An 18,009-nucleotide genomic window follows, 5' to 3' on the forward strand; every position below is an offset into this window, starting at 1 on the left:
TTAATTGCCATTGAGATTCTTCTTTTTTAAATTTTTATTTATTTATTTTCAAAACAAACATACAACTCCTCCTTCTTTACATATTGTAGAAAGTGTATCAACTGGTTACAAAAGGCTTTTGTGCATCTCTTCCACCGTCATCAAATATAATTCATATTAATTCAAATATCTGAACTCAAATATTTACTATATTAACATCATCATACCTCCACTTTTATTTGACTACAGTTATTTAAACATCCTTCATCCTAAAATATACCAAGATTTAATACATAACCACATGCTGGCATTTCATTTACTTAGTTATAAAATCCTCCATTAACATAACAAATCCTCATATCCTGTTTTTAGCTAAACATCCATAATATTTAATACCAAAATTTTCTAATCCTCCAGGTATATAATTTATTATCATTATCCTTTCTTTATTTAACTATATCCTATATCATAACATTTTCCCCCATTAGTTAAAACTTAACTGTATCTAGTTTTGTTTTTTTATTATAATTATTATTGTTATTAATAATCTTTATATATAGTCCAAAATATTTCTAACTTTCCCTTCTCATATCCAATTATTACTTATCATAACAGCTCAACATTGTATACATTACTATCATTATCAATTTTTATTTAACTAAAGAGATTCTTTTTTTTTGGCATTTTTTTTTATTTTTATTAAACAAACAACACACACAGACACACACACACAGAATCATCATCACATACAGCATGTCATTTGGTTACAAGTGTTTTTGCATCCATAATCTCAAATAGCGTTTACAATCACAGATTTTTCATCTAGTATAACTAAATACCTCACTTTCATTGTACAATGTATATTCAATTACAATTAGTATTAGTATTATTTTTTCCAAAAAACCTAATTCCCTTACATTCTTGATTGTCTATTTAATAACAGTATACCTTTATATAATCCCAGATCCCAATATGATAGAGATTTACCAACCATTTATATTTGTAGATCACTGTTTTCAATTATGCATAATTCTAACAATCAACTATCGAGTATGCTTATGTTCATTATTGTCCTTGTACCTCATACATTCAAACAGAGATGTTATTCCTTCATTTTTCAACAAGGTGTTCTAAATAGTCACTACATATACATACATACATACATACATACATACATATATATATATATATATATATGTTGTATTTGTGCTGATAAATAAAGGGAGACTAGTATAGATCTATTTCAAGCTATTTAGCTCTCATCAGCTAGTCATACCCTTACTGGGATTCGAACCTGGGCTGTATTACATATTAGGCAGATGTGTTAACCACTAAGCCACCAGGTTCTCCTCCTTTATCAGCTGAGCCAGGGAAATGGATATGTATTTAGTGTCATATATATATATATATGTGTGTGTGTGTGTGTGTGTGTGTGTGTGTGTGTATATATATATGTATATGTATATATATATATTATATTTGTGCTGATAAATAAATAAAGGGAGACTAGTATAGATCTATTTCAAGCTATTTAGCTCTCATCAGCTAGTCATACCCTTACTGGGATTCGAACCTGGGCTGTATTACATATTAGGCAGATGTGTTAACCACTAAGCCACCAGGTTCTCCTCCTTTATCAGCTGAGCCAGGGAAATGGATATGTATTTAGTGTCATATATATATATGTATGTATGTATGTGTGTGTGTGTGTGTGTGTGTGTATATATATATGTATATGTATATATATTATATTTGTGCTGATAAATAAATAAAGGGAGACTAGTATAGATCTATTTCAAGCTATTTAGCTCTCATCAGCTAGCCATACCCTTGCTGGGAATCGAACCTGTGCTCTATTGCCTCTTAGGCAGATGTGTTAACCATTGAGCTACAGAGCTCGACTCCTTATCAGCCAGGGCAGGGTGAAAGGTATATATTTAAAGTCACAACCCCTGGTATGCCCATATATATATATGATTTTTATATACCAATTTTTAATTACTTCCTTATTAAAATTATTTATCAACAAGACACCTTTGTAATATATTCTTAGGGTTTTACATTATATCACCAATCCTCTATCAAATATACATAAAATCATTGTTATCCTTATCCATTTTAAAACAAAAAGTTCTAAAGTATTCAATCCATTGAGATTCTTGGGACATTTCCGGTATTCTACGTTGGATAAATTGGGGAAAGTTTTCATCTAGAAACTTAACTGCTGATCGGATAATCTCAAGCAAGCCAAAACCAGTAGAATACAAATTAAAATGCCCCGTTTCCCCTGGAAATAAGACCTCCCCAGATAATAAACCCAATCGGGGCTTTTGAGCGCATGCGCTAAAATAAGCCCTCCCTGAAAATATTGCAACATAGCAGCAGCCACGAGGTGACCACGCTCGCCTTCCCTCCTCCTGCACCTCAAAAGTAATAAGACCTCCCCCCCAAAATAAGGCCCGGCGCTTATTTCAGGTGTCAAAAGAAAATAAGTCCCTGTCTTAATTTCGGGGAAACACGGTATCCGTGTGGGATTGTGTTAACACCAGAGAGGAATCTGAGAGATTGGCTCCTTAGGGCACCGCAGGCCTGAACTGTGTCAAGGAAAGTTAGCAAAACGTAATTTTTTGTCCTTGCACAATACACATGCGTGAAAAAACAAGCTGTACGATTCGCAAACTGTGCAACAATTACCTGCAGCAAAGTGTCAAGAGTTTGTTGCAGCAATCCCATCCAGAAAGCACACACAGGTAACTGATTCAGCAGGATTCATTAACTTCTCTTCATATATAATATGACACACGAGACACATATATAATACCAAGATGGTAGAGAGAAGAGATCGGTTTTAGTTTAGATCAGACTTGCAGGCTAGTTTGGCTTTAACACAGACTCAGAGCTCCACAGCTAAGCCACGCCCAGGCTCCAAAGTGTTTCCAGTTCCCATTGGCTGGCCTTGTTACTAAGCCGTATTCTAGTTCATGAATATATCTACTCTGACACAAAGTTTGAACCCTGTGTTGTAATGCGCCTTCCCTTTCTTTAGCGGAAACGACAGAGACGGTACCAAAGGCTCTGTGTGTGTGTCCATTTTTTGTTTAGGAAGGTTTTACAAACAACCAGTACCAGGAGTTGGTGGACCCAGCATCCCTCAAGTATGTTTCCCGCTCCGAGAATAGCATCTTTTTTGAAGTAGACGGGCCCTACCTAGCTATGATTCTTCCGGCCTCCAAGGAGGAAGGCAAGAAGCTGAAGAAAAGGTGAGAATCCAGCTTTGGGAAGACAAAAGTTTCAGGAAGGAGTCTCCCTTAGAGATCCACGGTGGCGCAGTGGTTAGAGTGCAGTACTGCAGGCTGTTTCTGCTGACTGCTGGCTGCCGGCAGTTTGGCAGTTCGATTCTCACCAACTCAGCCTTCCGTCCTTATGAGGTTGATAAAATGAGGACCCAGGTTGTGGTTAGAGTGCAGTACTGCAGGCTGTTTCTGCTGCCTGCCGGCTGCCTGCAGTTTGGCAGTTCGATTCTCACCAACTCAGCCTTCCGTCCTTATGAGGTCGATAAAATGAAGACCCAGATTGTTGGGGGCAAGAGGCTGTATAAAACCGCTTAGAGAGGGCTGTAAAGGCACTGTGAAGTGGTATAGAAGTGCTAAGTGTGGAGAGAAGGAGGGAGGGCCATGGTGGCACAGTGGTTACAATGCAGCATTGCAGGCTAACTCTGCTCACTGCCAGGAGTTCGATCCTGACTGGCTCAAGGTTGCCTCAGCCTTCCGTCCTTCCAAGGTGGGTAAAACGAGGACCAAGGTTGTTGGGGGGGCAATATGCTGACTTTGTAAAAACTGCTTAGAGAGGGCTGTAAAAGCAGTGTGAAGCGGTATATAAGTCTAAGTGCTATTGCCCTTCCTTCTCTCCCAGTGGTGAGAAGGCAGCATTGCAGGCTAACTCTGCCGACTGCCAGGAGTTCGATGTCTAAGTGCCCGTTGCTCTTGCTAGATAGGGCAGGTGCGGTAAAGGGAGGCTCGAAGTGGTATCGAAACGTGGCAACCGAGCACGCCTGGCACGCCTGGATTTGGCAGGGCGGTCGGGCTCGGCGATTGCCACCCAAATCAATAGTCGTCGTGGGTGGAGGGCGTTTGCCTTGGTCCTGATGGTGCCGACGGCTGTGTCGCAGATACGCTGTCTTCAATGAAGATGGTTCCTTGGCTGAGCTGAAGGGCTTCGAGGTGAAGCGACGAGGAGAGCTGCAGCTGGTGAAGATCTTCCAATCGTCCGTCTTCGAGGCCTTCCTGAAAGGCACGAGCCTGGAGGAGGTCTACGCTTCGGTCGCCAAAGTAGCTGATTACTGGCTCGATGTCCTGTATAGCAAGGTGGGTGTTGGGAGGCGGATTTCTTCCTGCAGCAGACGGACAGGTTGATCCCACAGTGTTTTTGTAGCCACCTGCCCCACCCCCAGGAGGGAGAACTGGGGACGCAGGCATTTTCCAAAAGGCATTCCTATGACTCCGTATTGGCAACAGGAAAGGCATCTGGCCAGTAAAACACCCAGCTCCATTCAGTTGCCCTGACTCCACTCCCGCAAGGGATTACGGGGTCGTTAAATGAAGACGATGATCAGGAGTCATTATGAAATGACATCAGGAGTGGTGCTGGGGTGGCCTAGAGGTGGCGCTCTCACCTCACAATCGGGAGGTTGTGAGTTCGATCCTAGGTAGAGGCAAATATTTATCTCTCTGGGCACAATGAGAATGTATCTACCAAACAAAACTCCATACTGGCGACAGGGAAGGGCATCTGGCCATTCAAACACTCTGCTACTTCCATTCAGTTGCCCAGACTCCACCCCGCAAGGGATTATGGGGTCGTTAAAAGTTGGAGCTGTTTTGTATTTTTGAAGTCCCCCAGCTGCTTTTTGACTCAACTGTTGCCATTCTACTCTTTAAACGGGACTTCGCGGGAACCAAAACGAGAATAGGTTATCAATGATCTTGCTGCTGTCGGTACAGCGCATCTTCCTTTTACTTCCGCGGTTGAGCATGCTGGGTGTTGAAATGTACTGCGGAAAGGATGAAGCTGCACGAAGCTTGACGGAGAGCGCTGAATCCATACAGCTGCAGAAAATAAATGTGGTTTCCCCCCCACCCTCCATTCCAGGCAGCCAATATGCCCGATTCCGAGCTGTTTGAGTTGATCTCGGAGAATCGATCCATGTCTCGGAAGCTGGAGGATTACGGACAGCAAAAATCCACTTCCATCAGCACAGCCAAGCGCCTGGCTGAGTTTCTTGGGGACCAGATGGTGAAGGACGCCGGCCTGAGCTGCCGATTTATCATCTCCAAGAAACCAGAAGGCTCCCCAGTGACAGAGAGGTACGTCCACCGTGTTGGGTAGTAACGGCATTGTACAGGGTTGCATGTACTATGGGTTCAGATGTACATTCATTCAGGGTCCAATAAATAAGAGGTAAATTGATGTCACCAAGAAAGATAACATGGTGTTGGCAGGAGGCTGCTCACTGTCAACTTTCCGTGTTGTCATGGAGACAGAGTGAGTGGGAGTGCATTCCGCGAATCGGATCTCAGATTCCTGCTGCCGGGTTGGGAGGGGTGTATCTAGTGGGTAACGTGATTTATGACACAGACTGAGGGGAAACGGGGGTAAAGTTCAGAAGCAAATTGAACAAAGCAAAGATTTGGCTGTGAACAAAGCTTGCCTAATGAAGCTATTAATGCTGTTTTTTGTATTAAAACATTGGCTCGATTATTAGGAATCAATTACGGCATCGTTAGGAAACGTGACAGTCAAACCTCGCTTTAATTTTTTAATTTTTTATTAACAAATACACACACACACAAAACCTAGACGTACACCACATATACGCAATACAATATGAACAGGAGCGTTTCCAAGGTGGGGCGTGGGAGGAGTCACTGGATGGGTATTGTTACGGCCCAATTGCCTGGAGACTGAGGTAAATCTGAGGACACTCCCTCTGCTCCTCCTTCTGACTCCCCAGATTAACCTCAGTCTTCGGCCTAACAGGAGCTGTTCAGTGACTCTCCAGTGAATAGTATTTAGTTAGGATTTTTTTGTAGTATTTTTTTCCCCCTTTCTAGTTTCAATACGATCAGGGGCTTCCTGTTCTTTCCAATAGCAATTATCCATCGATACCGCTCACCTTATATTATTTCCCCTTCCACTGTATTTCGTTTGGATTTCACCATTCTTAACCCTAAACCTCGCTTTTTACTTATTTATTTATTTAAAGCTTTTATATGCCGTCCAATCCCAAAGGACTCCGGGCGGCTTACAAGAAAATATAAAAAACATAACAATACAATTTAAAACAACAGTCATCCCTCATAAATTCATTCTAGTCGGGGCCAGACCTCAACAGTGAGGTCAACAGCCCCAGGCCTGCTGGAACAGCCAAGTTTTTACGGCTTTCCTGAAGGCCATCAGAGTAGGTATGGTCCGGATTTTCGGGGGGGGGGGGGGGGGCTGGTTCCAAAGAGTCGGAGCAGCCACCAAGAAGGCTCTCTTCCGAGGGCCTGCCAGCCGACATTGGCTGACGTCACCTGAAGGAGGCCCAATCTATGGGATCTTACTGGCCGCTGGGAGGTATGTGTCAGCAGGCGGTCTCGAAGGTATCCTGGCCCTAAGCCATGTAGGGCTTTAAAGGTGATAATCAACACCTTGAATTGAGTCCGGAGACCAATAGGAAGCCAGTGCAGCTCACGGAGGATAGGTTTAACGTGGGTGTACCTCGGCAGCGGTGCCTGGAGGGAACTCGGAGGACCATGGCAAAAGGCCAGCTATCTAGAAAGTGGGGGGGGGCTATCATTCTCATTTTGGGAATGGAACGGAATACGGGAGAGACCCTAAAGGGGAAAAGCCAATCTGTTGTGGCCGGACATTGAGGACTGAGCAAGAGGTCGGTCACTCCATGTTTTGGTCTTCGGGATAGGCTCCCACGCGTTAGACTGGTTCATGGACCCAGATCAGTAAGGACAAGCAACCATAATTGTCCAAGAATACCACCATGCTGTTATGCCTGCCAACGGCCAGCGGAACAGATTCAGACAGTGAGGAGGGTTGGGGAGGAACCTGGGCCAGTCCTGGGGTCTGGGGAAGGCTCTGAGGAGGGCTCTGTGTCGGAGGCAGAGTGGGGGGCCAGAGCCGTATGCCAGTTATCAGCTGCCTTCGGAGTCAGAGATCAGTGAGGCAGAGGAACAGCTGGAGCTTGTTCCCAGTGTGCGCATACGCAGTGGCCAGACGAAGGGAGCAGCTAAGGAACAGGGGGTCGACTTGGGAGTGAGGCCACAGGTGGACGGTGAATGGCCCCTCCCAGAGTCACGGCAGGTCAGACACGACTTTGCAACTAACAACAACAATCCTGTCCTTCCTTCCGCCCAGAGCCATCCCCCTCGCCATTTTCCAGGCCGAGCTCTCGGTGCGCAAGCATTACCTCCGGAAGTGGCTCAAAAGCCCCTCGATGCAGGATTTTGATATCCGAACGGTAAGCAGATGAGGCTGGAAATGGAATGGGCTCGATCTGGTTACTGGCCCGGATTCTTATATGGCTTGTTGAAAAACCGTGCTTCCCCGGGGGGTATCCTGGAAACGACTTCCCGGTTGCCGCTGTGAATAACCGGAGCGCTAACTCAGGTGGCTCAGTTTTATCCCTTGTGGGCTTCATCGGGGGTTGCCTGTTTTATCCACAGATCCTGGACTGGGAGTATTACATTGAAAGGCTGGGTAGCACCATCCAAAAGATTATCACCATTCCGGCAGCACTGCAGCAGGTAATTTATATACTTGGGAGTGTATCCTTGGGGAGTGGGGCAAGCCCCCCCCTCCCACTGCAATAAATAGCAAAACAGAACAGAGTAACAGAGTTGGAAGGGACCTTGGAGGTCTTCTAGTCCAACCCCCCGATCCAGCAGGAGAGCAGGAGTCAGCCACAGCGGGTTGTCGAAGGAATTGGGTTGGTATTGGTATTTTATTATTTGTATGCCGCCCTTCTCCGGGAGGACTCAGGGCGGCGAACAATTCAAAGGGGAAAAAAGGGGGAACATAAAAGACAAAATACAAATAATAAAAGTAGGCAAGAATCACACAACCACACAAGTTGAGAGGGGAGGGGAACTCATCACCCCCAGGCCTGCCGGCAAAGCCAGGTTTTGACGGCTTTTCGGAAGGCCTGGAGAGAGGTGAGGGTCCGAATCCCTGCGGGTAGTTCGTTCCAGAGGGCCGGAGCTGCCACAGAGAAGGCCCTCCCCCGGGTAGTAGCCAGGTGGCCTTGGCTGGTAGATGGCACCTGGAGGAGGCCAACCTAATGATCTAATGGGTCTGTGGGAGGTAATTGGCAGCAGGCGGTCTCTCAAGTACCCAGATCCAATACCATGAAGGGCTTTATAAGTTACGACTAGCACCTTGAAGCGTATCCGGAGACTGATCCGGGTTTGTCTAGTCTAAAGAACAGAAGAATTTGGGGCGACGTGATAGCAGTATTCCGGTATTTGAGGGGCTTCCCCAAAGAAGAGGGGGCCGATTTATCTTCTAAAGCACCTGAAGGCAAGAAACAATGGATGGAAACTAATCAAGGAGCGAAGCGACCCAGAATGAAGGAGGAAATCAATCAGAATTAATCAGAATAGAGCTGGAAGGGACCTTGGAGGTCTTCTAGTCCAACCCCCTGCTGAAGCAGGAGATCCTAAACCAGTTCAGACGCAGTGGCTGCCTAGTCTCTTCTTAAAAAGCTCCAGTGATGGAGCACCCACAACTTCTGGTGGCAAGCGGTTCCACTGGTTAATTGTCCTCACTGTTAGGAAGTTTCTCCTTAATTCCACGTTGCTTCTCTCCTTGGTTAGTTTCCATCCTTCGCTTCTCGTCCTGCCTTCAGGTGCTTTGGAAAATAACGTAAGCCCCTCTTCTTTGTGGCAGCCCTTCAAATATCGGAATCCTGCTATCAGGTACCCCCCCTAGTGACGTGATATAATCATCGTAAACAATGTCCCATCCTCCCTGGAAAGGGGGAAAGAAATGAAAACCAAGGGAGAGGGCTAAATGTGAGGCTTCCTGACAGGTGAAGAATCCGGTGCCTCGTGTCCGTCACCCGGATTGGCTGCACAAAAAGCTGCTGGAGAAAAACGATGTGTACAAGCAGAAGAAAATCAGCGAGCTCTTTGTCAGCGAAGGCAAAAGACAGGTAAGATTGCACACCTAACAGTTCTCGGCCACAGCCTCTGGCCTGTGGGGTTTAGGTAAAGGTGAAGGTCCCCTCGCACATCTGTGCCAGTCGTTCCCGACTCTAGGGGGGCGGTGCTCATCTCTGTTTCAAAGCCGAAGAGCCAGTGCTGTCCGAAGACGTCTCCGTGGTCATGTGGCTGGCATGACTCAATGCCAAAGGCGCACGGAACGCCTTCCCACCAAAGGTGGTTCCTATTTTCCTACTTGCGTTTTTTACATGCTTTCAAACTGCTCCGTTGGCAGGAGCTGGGACAAGTCATGGGAGCTCACTCCGTTACGCGGCGCTGGAGATTCGAACCGCCGAACTGCCGACCTTTCAGTTGACAAGCTCAGTATCTGAGCCACTGCGTCCCACATGGGGCTTAAGGGCAGGACAAAGACATGTCCTATAGCAACAGGTGTCAGCGTTCCAAGTATCATGTAGGATTAAATCAGAGTCCCAGGCAAAACGATCCTTAAAAGTTCCAGTTGAATAAATCAGACATTCTTAGCACATCTGTGTTAATCCCAATTCTGGAAATGACATCAGAATCCCACCCAGTTGAAAGTTCACGATCTTGTCCCCACACCCATAAATCCATCACATGGTCCAATCTTCTTCTTCCACGCTGGCGTCTCCACCCAGCTGCTTCCGGTCAGGTGTAAAAGTGCGGAGACAAAAGATGACCTTGGCTTCTAGTAAAGAATGAAAACAATAACACATTCCATAATCCTACTCCTGTCTATTCCCCCCTCCCATCAACTATACTAAAGAAACAGAATAATGAAATAAGAGAAAGTGTGGCGGACCAAAATTCTAAAAGGAATTTAATTGCAGGCCTGACAACACCACTTACAGACCCATATACCGGACAATATTCTGGTCTGATGTTTGGAGAACTGCTTTGATTGTAGGTGTGTGTCTCAAAGATGTTTTGCCTTCGTTCCCAGGCCAGGCGTCCTCGAGGCAGTTAAATCTGGCCACTTGCCAACGTCTTCCTCCCCACCCCTTACAACCTTCATCTCTCCACCTGCCCACCTCCCCCAATTTTGTCCTACACCCCCCTCCTTTCCTCCAGTTATACCAGGATGCCAGTCAGCTGTAGCGAAGATGGCAGAGCTAACCTCTTTCATATAATCATCATTGGGCTTTCCCTGTAGGTCTCCACTAACGTACCCATGGAGGATACCCCGAATAGTCAGGTGGCCGATATGGAAGATTTTGGGGTCAGCAAACCTCTGCACCCAGTGCCCCCCATGTCAAGCAAGCGTAAACGAATCCCCACCGCGGAGGAGAGCCAGCAGCAGTCCCAAGCTCTGGAGCTCACCCAGTCCTGGAGGGAGATCCTGGGGCCCCCGCCGCCCGCTGGCACCACTAAGGTAAGTCGGCTTGCTCAGGGCTGCAACTGCATCAGAGAGCAGGCCAAAAGCTTCTCAGCCAATTAGCAGCGGGGTTGCTTTGAGGTTGGGGCTGCCCCGCTGGGAAAACCGTTGACCCTTTCGCCCCTGAGATAGTTTTCAGTAAAAAGGAAGTGATTGCAAGTCTATCGCCATTGCTCAGATGGGCTTGGTTATCTCTGCAGGGAGCAGTTCCAACTCAAAAGTGTATTGGACATAGGTGTGGCCTGTCAGCTGCCAGCCCCTCCAGCGGAGGAGGAGGAGGAGGTGGCATGGGAGTCAGGTCAGCATCAAGGCAACCTGAGGGGGAAGAGGGAATGGAGCTGTCAGAGAGAGAGAGAGAGAGATAGGCAGAGCCTGAGCCGTCCGTCAGCCCTCAGGCGGAGAGTCAACAGCCTCCAGGTCTGGAGGTGGCTGATGAGGAAGAGGGGGAACAGCTGGGTCCAGTGCCTGATTAGAGAATGTGTAGAAGGCAGAGGAGAGGAGAGCAGTGGAAATCTATGGGCCGGTCAGCATCAAGGCAACCTGAGAACCCGAGGGGGAAGAGGGAATGGAACTCTCAGAGAGAGAGAGAGAGGCAGAGCCTGGGCCGTCCGTCAGCCCTCAGGCGGAGAGTCAACAGCCTCCAGGTCTGGAGGTGGCTGATGAGGAAGTGGAGGAATAGCTGGCTCCAGTGCCTGATTTGCGAATGCACAGAAGGGAGAGGGGAGGAGAGCAGTGGAAATCTATGGGCCGGTCAGCATCAAGGCAACCTGAGAACTCCGACGGGGAAAAGGGAATGGAGCTGTCAGAGAGAGAGAGAGAGAGGGAGGGAGGGAGGGAGGAAGAGAGAGAGAGAGGCGGAGCCTGGGCTGTCCGTCAGCCCTCAGGCGGAGAGTCAACAGCTCCCAGGTGTGGAGGTGGCTGATGAGGAAGATGGGGAACAGCTGAGTCCAGTGCCTGATTAGTGAATGCGCAGAGGAGAGCAGTGGAAATCTACGAGACGGTCCTTGAGACAGAAGAGTTCTCCTCTCCACACACCCCCTCCAGCCGGACCGCCAAGCCCCAAAGTTTGGGGACCCCTGGTCTAGGTGAAATATTTCAGGTGCCTGAGCTCAAGCACCTGAGGCTGCTTTGCAGCTGCCTGTGACCCCCCCCCCCCCCACTCAACCGCTGCCTCCGTCCGCTTTGCTCTGCCGCAGGAGGAACGCCTTCTCTGGCTGCGCTACCATAAGAAAAAGTGGGAGCTGCAGGCCCGACAACGGCAGGAGCGCCGGAAGAAGCGGAGGCTGGCCAACGGAGAAGCAGCTCCCGGGGGCGGAGTAATCCGGGCCGGGCCCTCCAAGGGGCTGAGCAATTTCCTACGCAAGACTGCGCGGAGTATCCTTGACATGCCGTGGCAAGTAATCCAGGTACGAGCATTCTCACTGCCGAGGACGGCGGGCGCGTGAGCCCCGACGTTCAGCGCGGGCCGCGCTGCTTATACGCTGACCTGATAATCCTCTAGCTGTGTTGCACTTCGATTCCCGGAATCCTTTGCCGGACAGGACAGGATTCCTGTCTACCCCATCACGATGGGAGCTGTCCTGTGATCGAAGGGCCTGCAGGCCTACTTTCATTGTACAATGTATATTCAATTACAATTAGTATTATTTTTTTAATAAACCTAATTCCCTTACATTCTTGATTATCTATTTAATAACAATATACCTTTATATAATCCCAGATCCCAATATGATATTTACCAACCATTTATATTTGTATATCACTGTTTTCAATTATGCATAGTTCCACCAATCAACTATCGAGTATGCTTATATTCATTATTGTTCTTGTCCATCATACATTCAAACAGAAATCTTATTCCTTCATTTTTCAACAAGGTATTTTAAATAGTCACTGCATATATATGTGTATATGTGTATGTGTGTGTGTGTATATATATATATTTAGTGTCACAACCCCTGGTATGCCCCAATTATGGGAGGAAGCTAATTGCTTCCATTATCTGTCAATTGGCTCGTCACAAGAGTCCATCATGACAGAAACCCAATATTTTTACTGTTGCCTTTGTTACATTTTGTGTAGTATTTGTGCTGATAAATAAATAAAGGGAGACTAGTATAGATCTATTTCAAGCTATTTAGCTCTCATCAGCTAGCCATACCCTTACTGGGATTCGAACCTGTGCTATATCACATCTTAGGCAGACGTATTAGCCATTAAGCCACGGTTCTCCTTATCAGCTGAAGCCAGGGAAGAAGGTATATATTTACTAGTCTCCCTTTATTTATTTATCAGCACAAATACTACACACACACACACATACACACACACACACACACACACATATATATATATATATATATATATATATATATATACCAATTTTTAATTACTTCCTTATTAAAATTATTTATCAACAACAAGATATCTTTGTAATATACTCTTAGGGTTATACATTATATCATCAATCCTCTATCAAGAATTTCCTTGCTAGCTTTTGTAGCATCTTGAGAAAACAATCCAAGCGTCTTTGTCTTTTTGCCGAGGATTCCTCTTTGGGGTTGACAAAAATCACGATTTTCCTCTTGATTGAAGAGCTGGTCCTTATCCCCCCCCCCCCCCCCCGCCCTGCTAGATTGCCGAGACTGCCCAGCCAGGCCTCTTCAAGCTATGGGCTGTAATCGGAAGCGATCTCTACTGCCTCAAACTGAACATCCCGCGTATCTTCTATATCAACCAGCGCATCCCTAAACCCGAAGAGAGCACGGTCTACAAAAAGGTACATTAAACTCCAGGGGTGGAATGATTCCAGTGCATTGATTTCCCATCCCTTCTGGAATCGTCCTTGTCGGAAGGCTCCTCCCGACGAGCCAAGTGGAGGGAGAAGCCAGATTCACTTAGCAACCCAGTGGCTAATTTTAATGATGGCAGCGATTCACGTTAATGAATGTGGCAGGAGAATTTGTAAAAAAATGGGAGGAAGCTCACTTAAGGTTTAAGGTTTTAAGGTTTTAATAAATTTATAGGCTGCCCAATCCCGAAGGACTCCGGGCGGCTTACAGAATACATATTTAAAAAGAATAAAAAAATAGAAAAATAGAAAGAAAAAACAGATTAAAAGATCACTTCATGCACTCAATCTAGGCGGAGCTGGACCTCATTTCATGAGGTCAAGAGCCCCAGGCCTGCCGGAATAGCCAGGTTTTAGTAACTTAACAAATGCCTCGCATAGCAGCATCCGTTCTGGGCTCAGTTGTCGTAAGTTGAGGACTCCCTTAGCAATTAACTGATTTAAGCTGAAGAGACCCAGATTTTTTGAAAAATAAGAGCTTGACTCCTTCCCTAAGAAGCAAACACATGCAGATTCTGTGTGGTGGGTTCGTTCCACAGGCAGGTAGCTTTGAACAGGGAAAACCAATTTAGAATAGGAATAGAATAGAATAGAATAGAATAGAGAAAAAGAATAGAATAGAATTCTTTATTGGCCAAGTGTGATTGGACACACAAGGAATTTGACTTTGGTGCAGATTCTCTCAATGTACATAAGAATAAAAATACATTCATCAGGAATCCTAAGGTACTACAATACTTAATGAAAGTCATAGGATACAAATAAGCAATCAGGAAACAATATCAATATGAATAGAAAAGAATAGGAATAGAATAGAATATAGAAGAGACTATAGAATAGAGAAAAAGAATAAAACAGAATAGAATAGAATATAGAAAAAGAATAGAATAGAACAGAACAGAATTATTTATTGGCCAAGGAATTTGTTTTTGGTGCAAATACTCTCAGTGTACACAAAGAGAATGATGCATTCATAGAATAGAATAGAATAGAATAGAGAAAAAGAATAAAATAGAATAGAATAGAGAAAAAGAATAGAACAGAACAGAATTATTTATTGGCCAAGGAATTTGTCTTTGGTGCAAATACTCTCAGTGTACACAAAGAGAATGATGCATTCATAGAATAGAATAGAGGAAAAGAATAAAATAGAATAGAATATAGAAAAAGAATAGAATAGAACAGAACAGAATTATTTATTGGCCAAGGAATTTGTCTTTGGTGCAAATACTCTCAGTGCACACAAAGAGAATGATGCATTCATCAAGAATAAAAAGATACATAACTTAATGATAGTCGGGTACAAATAAGCAATCAGGAAACAATATCAATATGAATAGAAAAGATACAAGCAGCAAAGTTACAGTCCTGCAGTCATCAGTGGGAGGAGATGGGTGATAGGAACGATGAGGAGACTAATAGTAATAGTAATCCAGCCTTAGTGAATAGTTTGACAGTGGTGAGGGAATTATTTCTTTAGCAGAGTGATGGCATTCGGGGAAAAACTGTCCTTGTGTCTAGTTGTTCTGGTGTGCAATGCTCTACTAACGTCGTTTTGAGGGTAGGAGTTGAAACAATTTACCATCCTAAAGGGGCCAAATTGATTAAACTCTCCATCCTTTCAGGGCATAAACAGAAGGAATCTCCTCCTAAGCTTCCCCCATTTTCTCTTGGCAGGTGAATCGGATTCTTCCTCGTTCCAGCTTGGCCTTCCACCTGTATGAGTACTCCGTGCCCGAAGACATGTACCTGGAGCACGTCAACGAGATCTACGCCAGCCTCTCTGCTCCAGACATTGAGGGGGTTTACGAGACGCAGGTAATGCCTTGATCAAAATAGAGAAAGGGAGAGGAGAGCCAAGGTGAGCAAATCGATAGGCAACAAGTTGCTCCTTCCACTGCCACACCAGCAAAAAGAGCTTGCAATAATATTTGTGTGATTTCAGAAACCTTTTTTATTTTAGCCTAGAGGAAACTATATCTAATCTCCCACTAACCTACACACAGATACTAAGTTGTTCTGACCCCCCTCGTCCCACATCAACACACACTCCGAGCCAGAGATAAGTTACGGCATTTAATTAAGAGACAGACAGGTCCTTGGCAACAAACTGGCACAGAGAAACTTGGGCAGCAATCCAGCACAGATAAGCCCTGGCAGCAATCCAGCCTGCCAAGCTCACCATAATGTTCTCCGACATTAGTTCTTGCGTTGACTTCTGCAAGAGGGGCGTGTACACAAGCAGTCCTTTTTATAGTCTGGAGAGGAGCCTAATGACCACCAGCTGAGTGCAATCACCTGTAATCGCGTAATTGTTCCTGACGCCTAGTAGCTCTTCGATGGCGTGCATCCAGGAACAACTCACTACTGGCCTCCGGCTCACTCTCCCTTGTCTCCTCCCCACTGGTCCAAGGGTCAGGCACCTCCTTGTGGTCAACCAGCCTCTCTGCGCCCTGCTTGGAGTCGGAACCCTGTCCAGGGTCCTCCACATCCTCCAGAGCCAACTCATAGGGCTGGTGGCAGCTCCAACGGCTCCTGCTGGGCCACAACTTTAAGTGATTTTTTTTCTGTATGACTCTTATCAGCCTCTCGCAGCATCATGGAGGCATTTGGGTCTACTCTTCTTCCCTTAAACATTGCTTCAGTTAATGGAGGAGTGTGGACATAAATTCATTTATTCATGCACAGCTCTGTTGAGATCCAGTCCCAGCATTTCAATCATGGTAGAAATCTGGCCTTTGACTGGATCGCTGCGACGCCTGAATTGTTTTTCTCTTTCAACCATTGTGTTATAAATTTGTCGGGGCGCTCGGAACTTTTGCCCTGTGGCATGATCCACTCTCTTTCCCAGGTGCCGTTGCTCCTGCGGGCCCTGATTCAGCTAGGCTGTGTCTGCATGGTAAATAAGCATTTGGTGAGGCACCTGAGCGGCCGGGAAGCTGAGACCTTTGACCTGGATCACCTGGAGAGGCAGTCTCTGGCACAGTTCAGCTACCTGGAGCCAGGTAGGTGTCAACCCTGAAGCTGTCCTTACTGAAGCCGTTTCTGTCCACTTCAGCATTTCCACACTGGAGTTGAGAGTCAGGGAGGGAGGATGTGAGATAGAGGGATTTTTCTAGCCAAAACAAAATGCTTTCTCTTGGGAACCAAGGACATTTTCACATCTGGTCAGAAGGCAGCGGAGTGATGGCCCTACCCAGTTGTCAGACTGAACGTTGATTGGACCATGGGACGGATTGTTTTGAGAAAGCAGAAGAACTTTTAATGAGGTGAAAACCGCAGTGTCAGGGTTCCAGATAGCATCCAAAATTAAATCAGAGTTCAAGGCAAAGGATTCCTCAGTTCCAATTTATTAAGAGAGCCGAATCTGAAAGCTTCTCGGTTTTCCCAGTTGAAAGTTCAAGATCTTGCCCCCACACCCAACAAGCCCATCACATGGTCCATGCTGGTAGTTCCACCCATCCAGATCCGGTCAGGTGCAGAGGGTGCAAAGACAAAGGATGACCTTGGCTTTCTAGAAAGAATGTTGATATAGCTACATAGCATCTAACTCCGTAAATCCCCTCTCCCATTTTCCCACCATAGAAACTGCATAGTAGAATAATAGAAAGTGTGGCAGGCCAAAAACCCAAAAGAAAAGATGGCTGCAGGCTTGACGCGCAGTGGTTTTCAGAGTCTGTTTTCACCAGGCATGTGCCAATATGATATTGCCAATAAAAGCATCCTTTGAGAAACTCCCGAGTGCTTCGGACGCTCGTTTGCCATGGATTTATTGCTTGGAACCCTGACATTAAACTCTGAAAACTCCCGCGGTTTTCACCTCATTAAAAGCAAAAGTACAGGGAGGCACACGGGAGGCTGATCTGTACCGCAGCCGCGGGAGTACTGATTTCCATCTAATGCACCCTAATCCTTTCTGTTGTCTAGGGAGCATCCGACACATCTACCTCTATCACCACTCCCAGGGCAGCAAGGCATTACTTGGCCTCTTCATCCCGTCCCAGCGCAAAGCCTCCATCTTTGTGCTTGATACAGTAAGTTCAAGGGCGGGGGGAGGGAAGGGAGAAGATTGGGGTCCTCTGTTTTGAGGGTTTCTTTCTCCTAATCTCTCCGCCCCCCGCTTAGATATTTTACAATCAAAATGTGTCACGGCGTCCAAAGAAGATCGCTTTGTGTGTGTTTCGTTTTGTTTCCATTTGTGGGAACGTTCTTAAATCAATCTTCGCAGTTTTTACACAACTGCGAAAAATGCCCAGCGACGAGGGGCGGGGGGGTCAGCGGGCCAGAAGGTTGCCGTAACCGGTAGTCCTCGACTTAACAACCACAGCTGAGCCAAAAAACCGATGTTGCTAAGGGAGACATGTGTTCGGCGAGTTTTGCCCCATTTCACGACTTCCTTCGCCGGGTTCGTGAAGTGAATCACTGCAATTGTTAAATCCGCAAACTGTGTCTGTGTACACATAACATATACAGTGTGTATATCTACCGCGTTTCCCCGAAAATACGACTTACCCTGAAAGTAAATCCCAGCTTGATTTCGACATGTATGTCCAAAAAGCACCTCGTTGGAG

General features: G+C 46.0%; 1 protein-coding gene across 1 annotated transcript in view; it reads left to right on the forward strand.

Annotated features, from left to right (window-relative positions):
- The window catches only part of POLE (DNA polymerase epsilon, catalytic subunit), a 75,540-nt gene that overhangs the window by 33,935 nt on the left and 23,596 nt on the right, over positions 1–18,009 (forward strand). The window contains 12 exon segments of the mRNA XM_032229346.1: positions 3,082–3,239; positions 4,148–4,343; positions 5,128–5,342; positions 7,390–7,492; positions 7,698–7,778; positions 9,062–9,184; positions 10,366–10,584; positions 11,784–11,993; positions 13,223–13,366; positions 15,116–15,256; positions 16,290–16,443; positions 17,366–17,472. Coding sequence (XP_032085237.1) covers positions 3,082–3,239; positions 4,148–4,343; positions 5,128–5,342; positions 7,390–7,492; positions 7,698–7,778; positions 9,062–9,184; positions 10,366–10,584; positions 11,784–11,993; positions 13,223–13,366; positions 15,116–15,256; positions 16,290–16,443; positions 17,366–17,472 — 1,851 coding nt within the window.

This window comes from Thamnophis elegans, chromosome 13 (genome assembly GCF_009769535.1).
Source record: "Thamnophis elegans isolate rThaEle1 chromosome 13, rThaEle1.pri, whole genome shotgun sequence".
Lineage (NCBI taxonomy): Eukaryota > Metazoa > Chordata > Lepidosauria > Squamata > Colubridae > Thamnophis > Thamnophis elegans.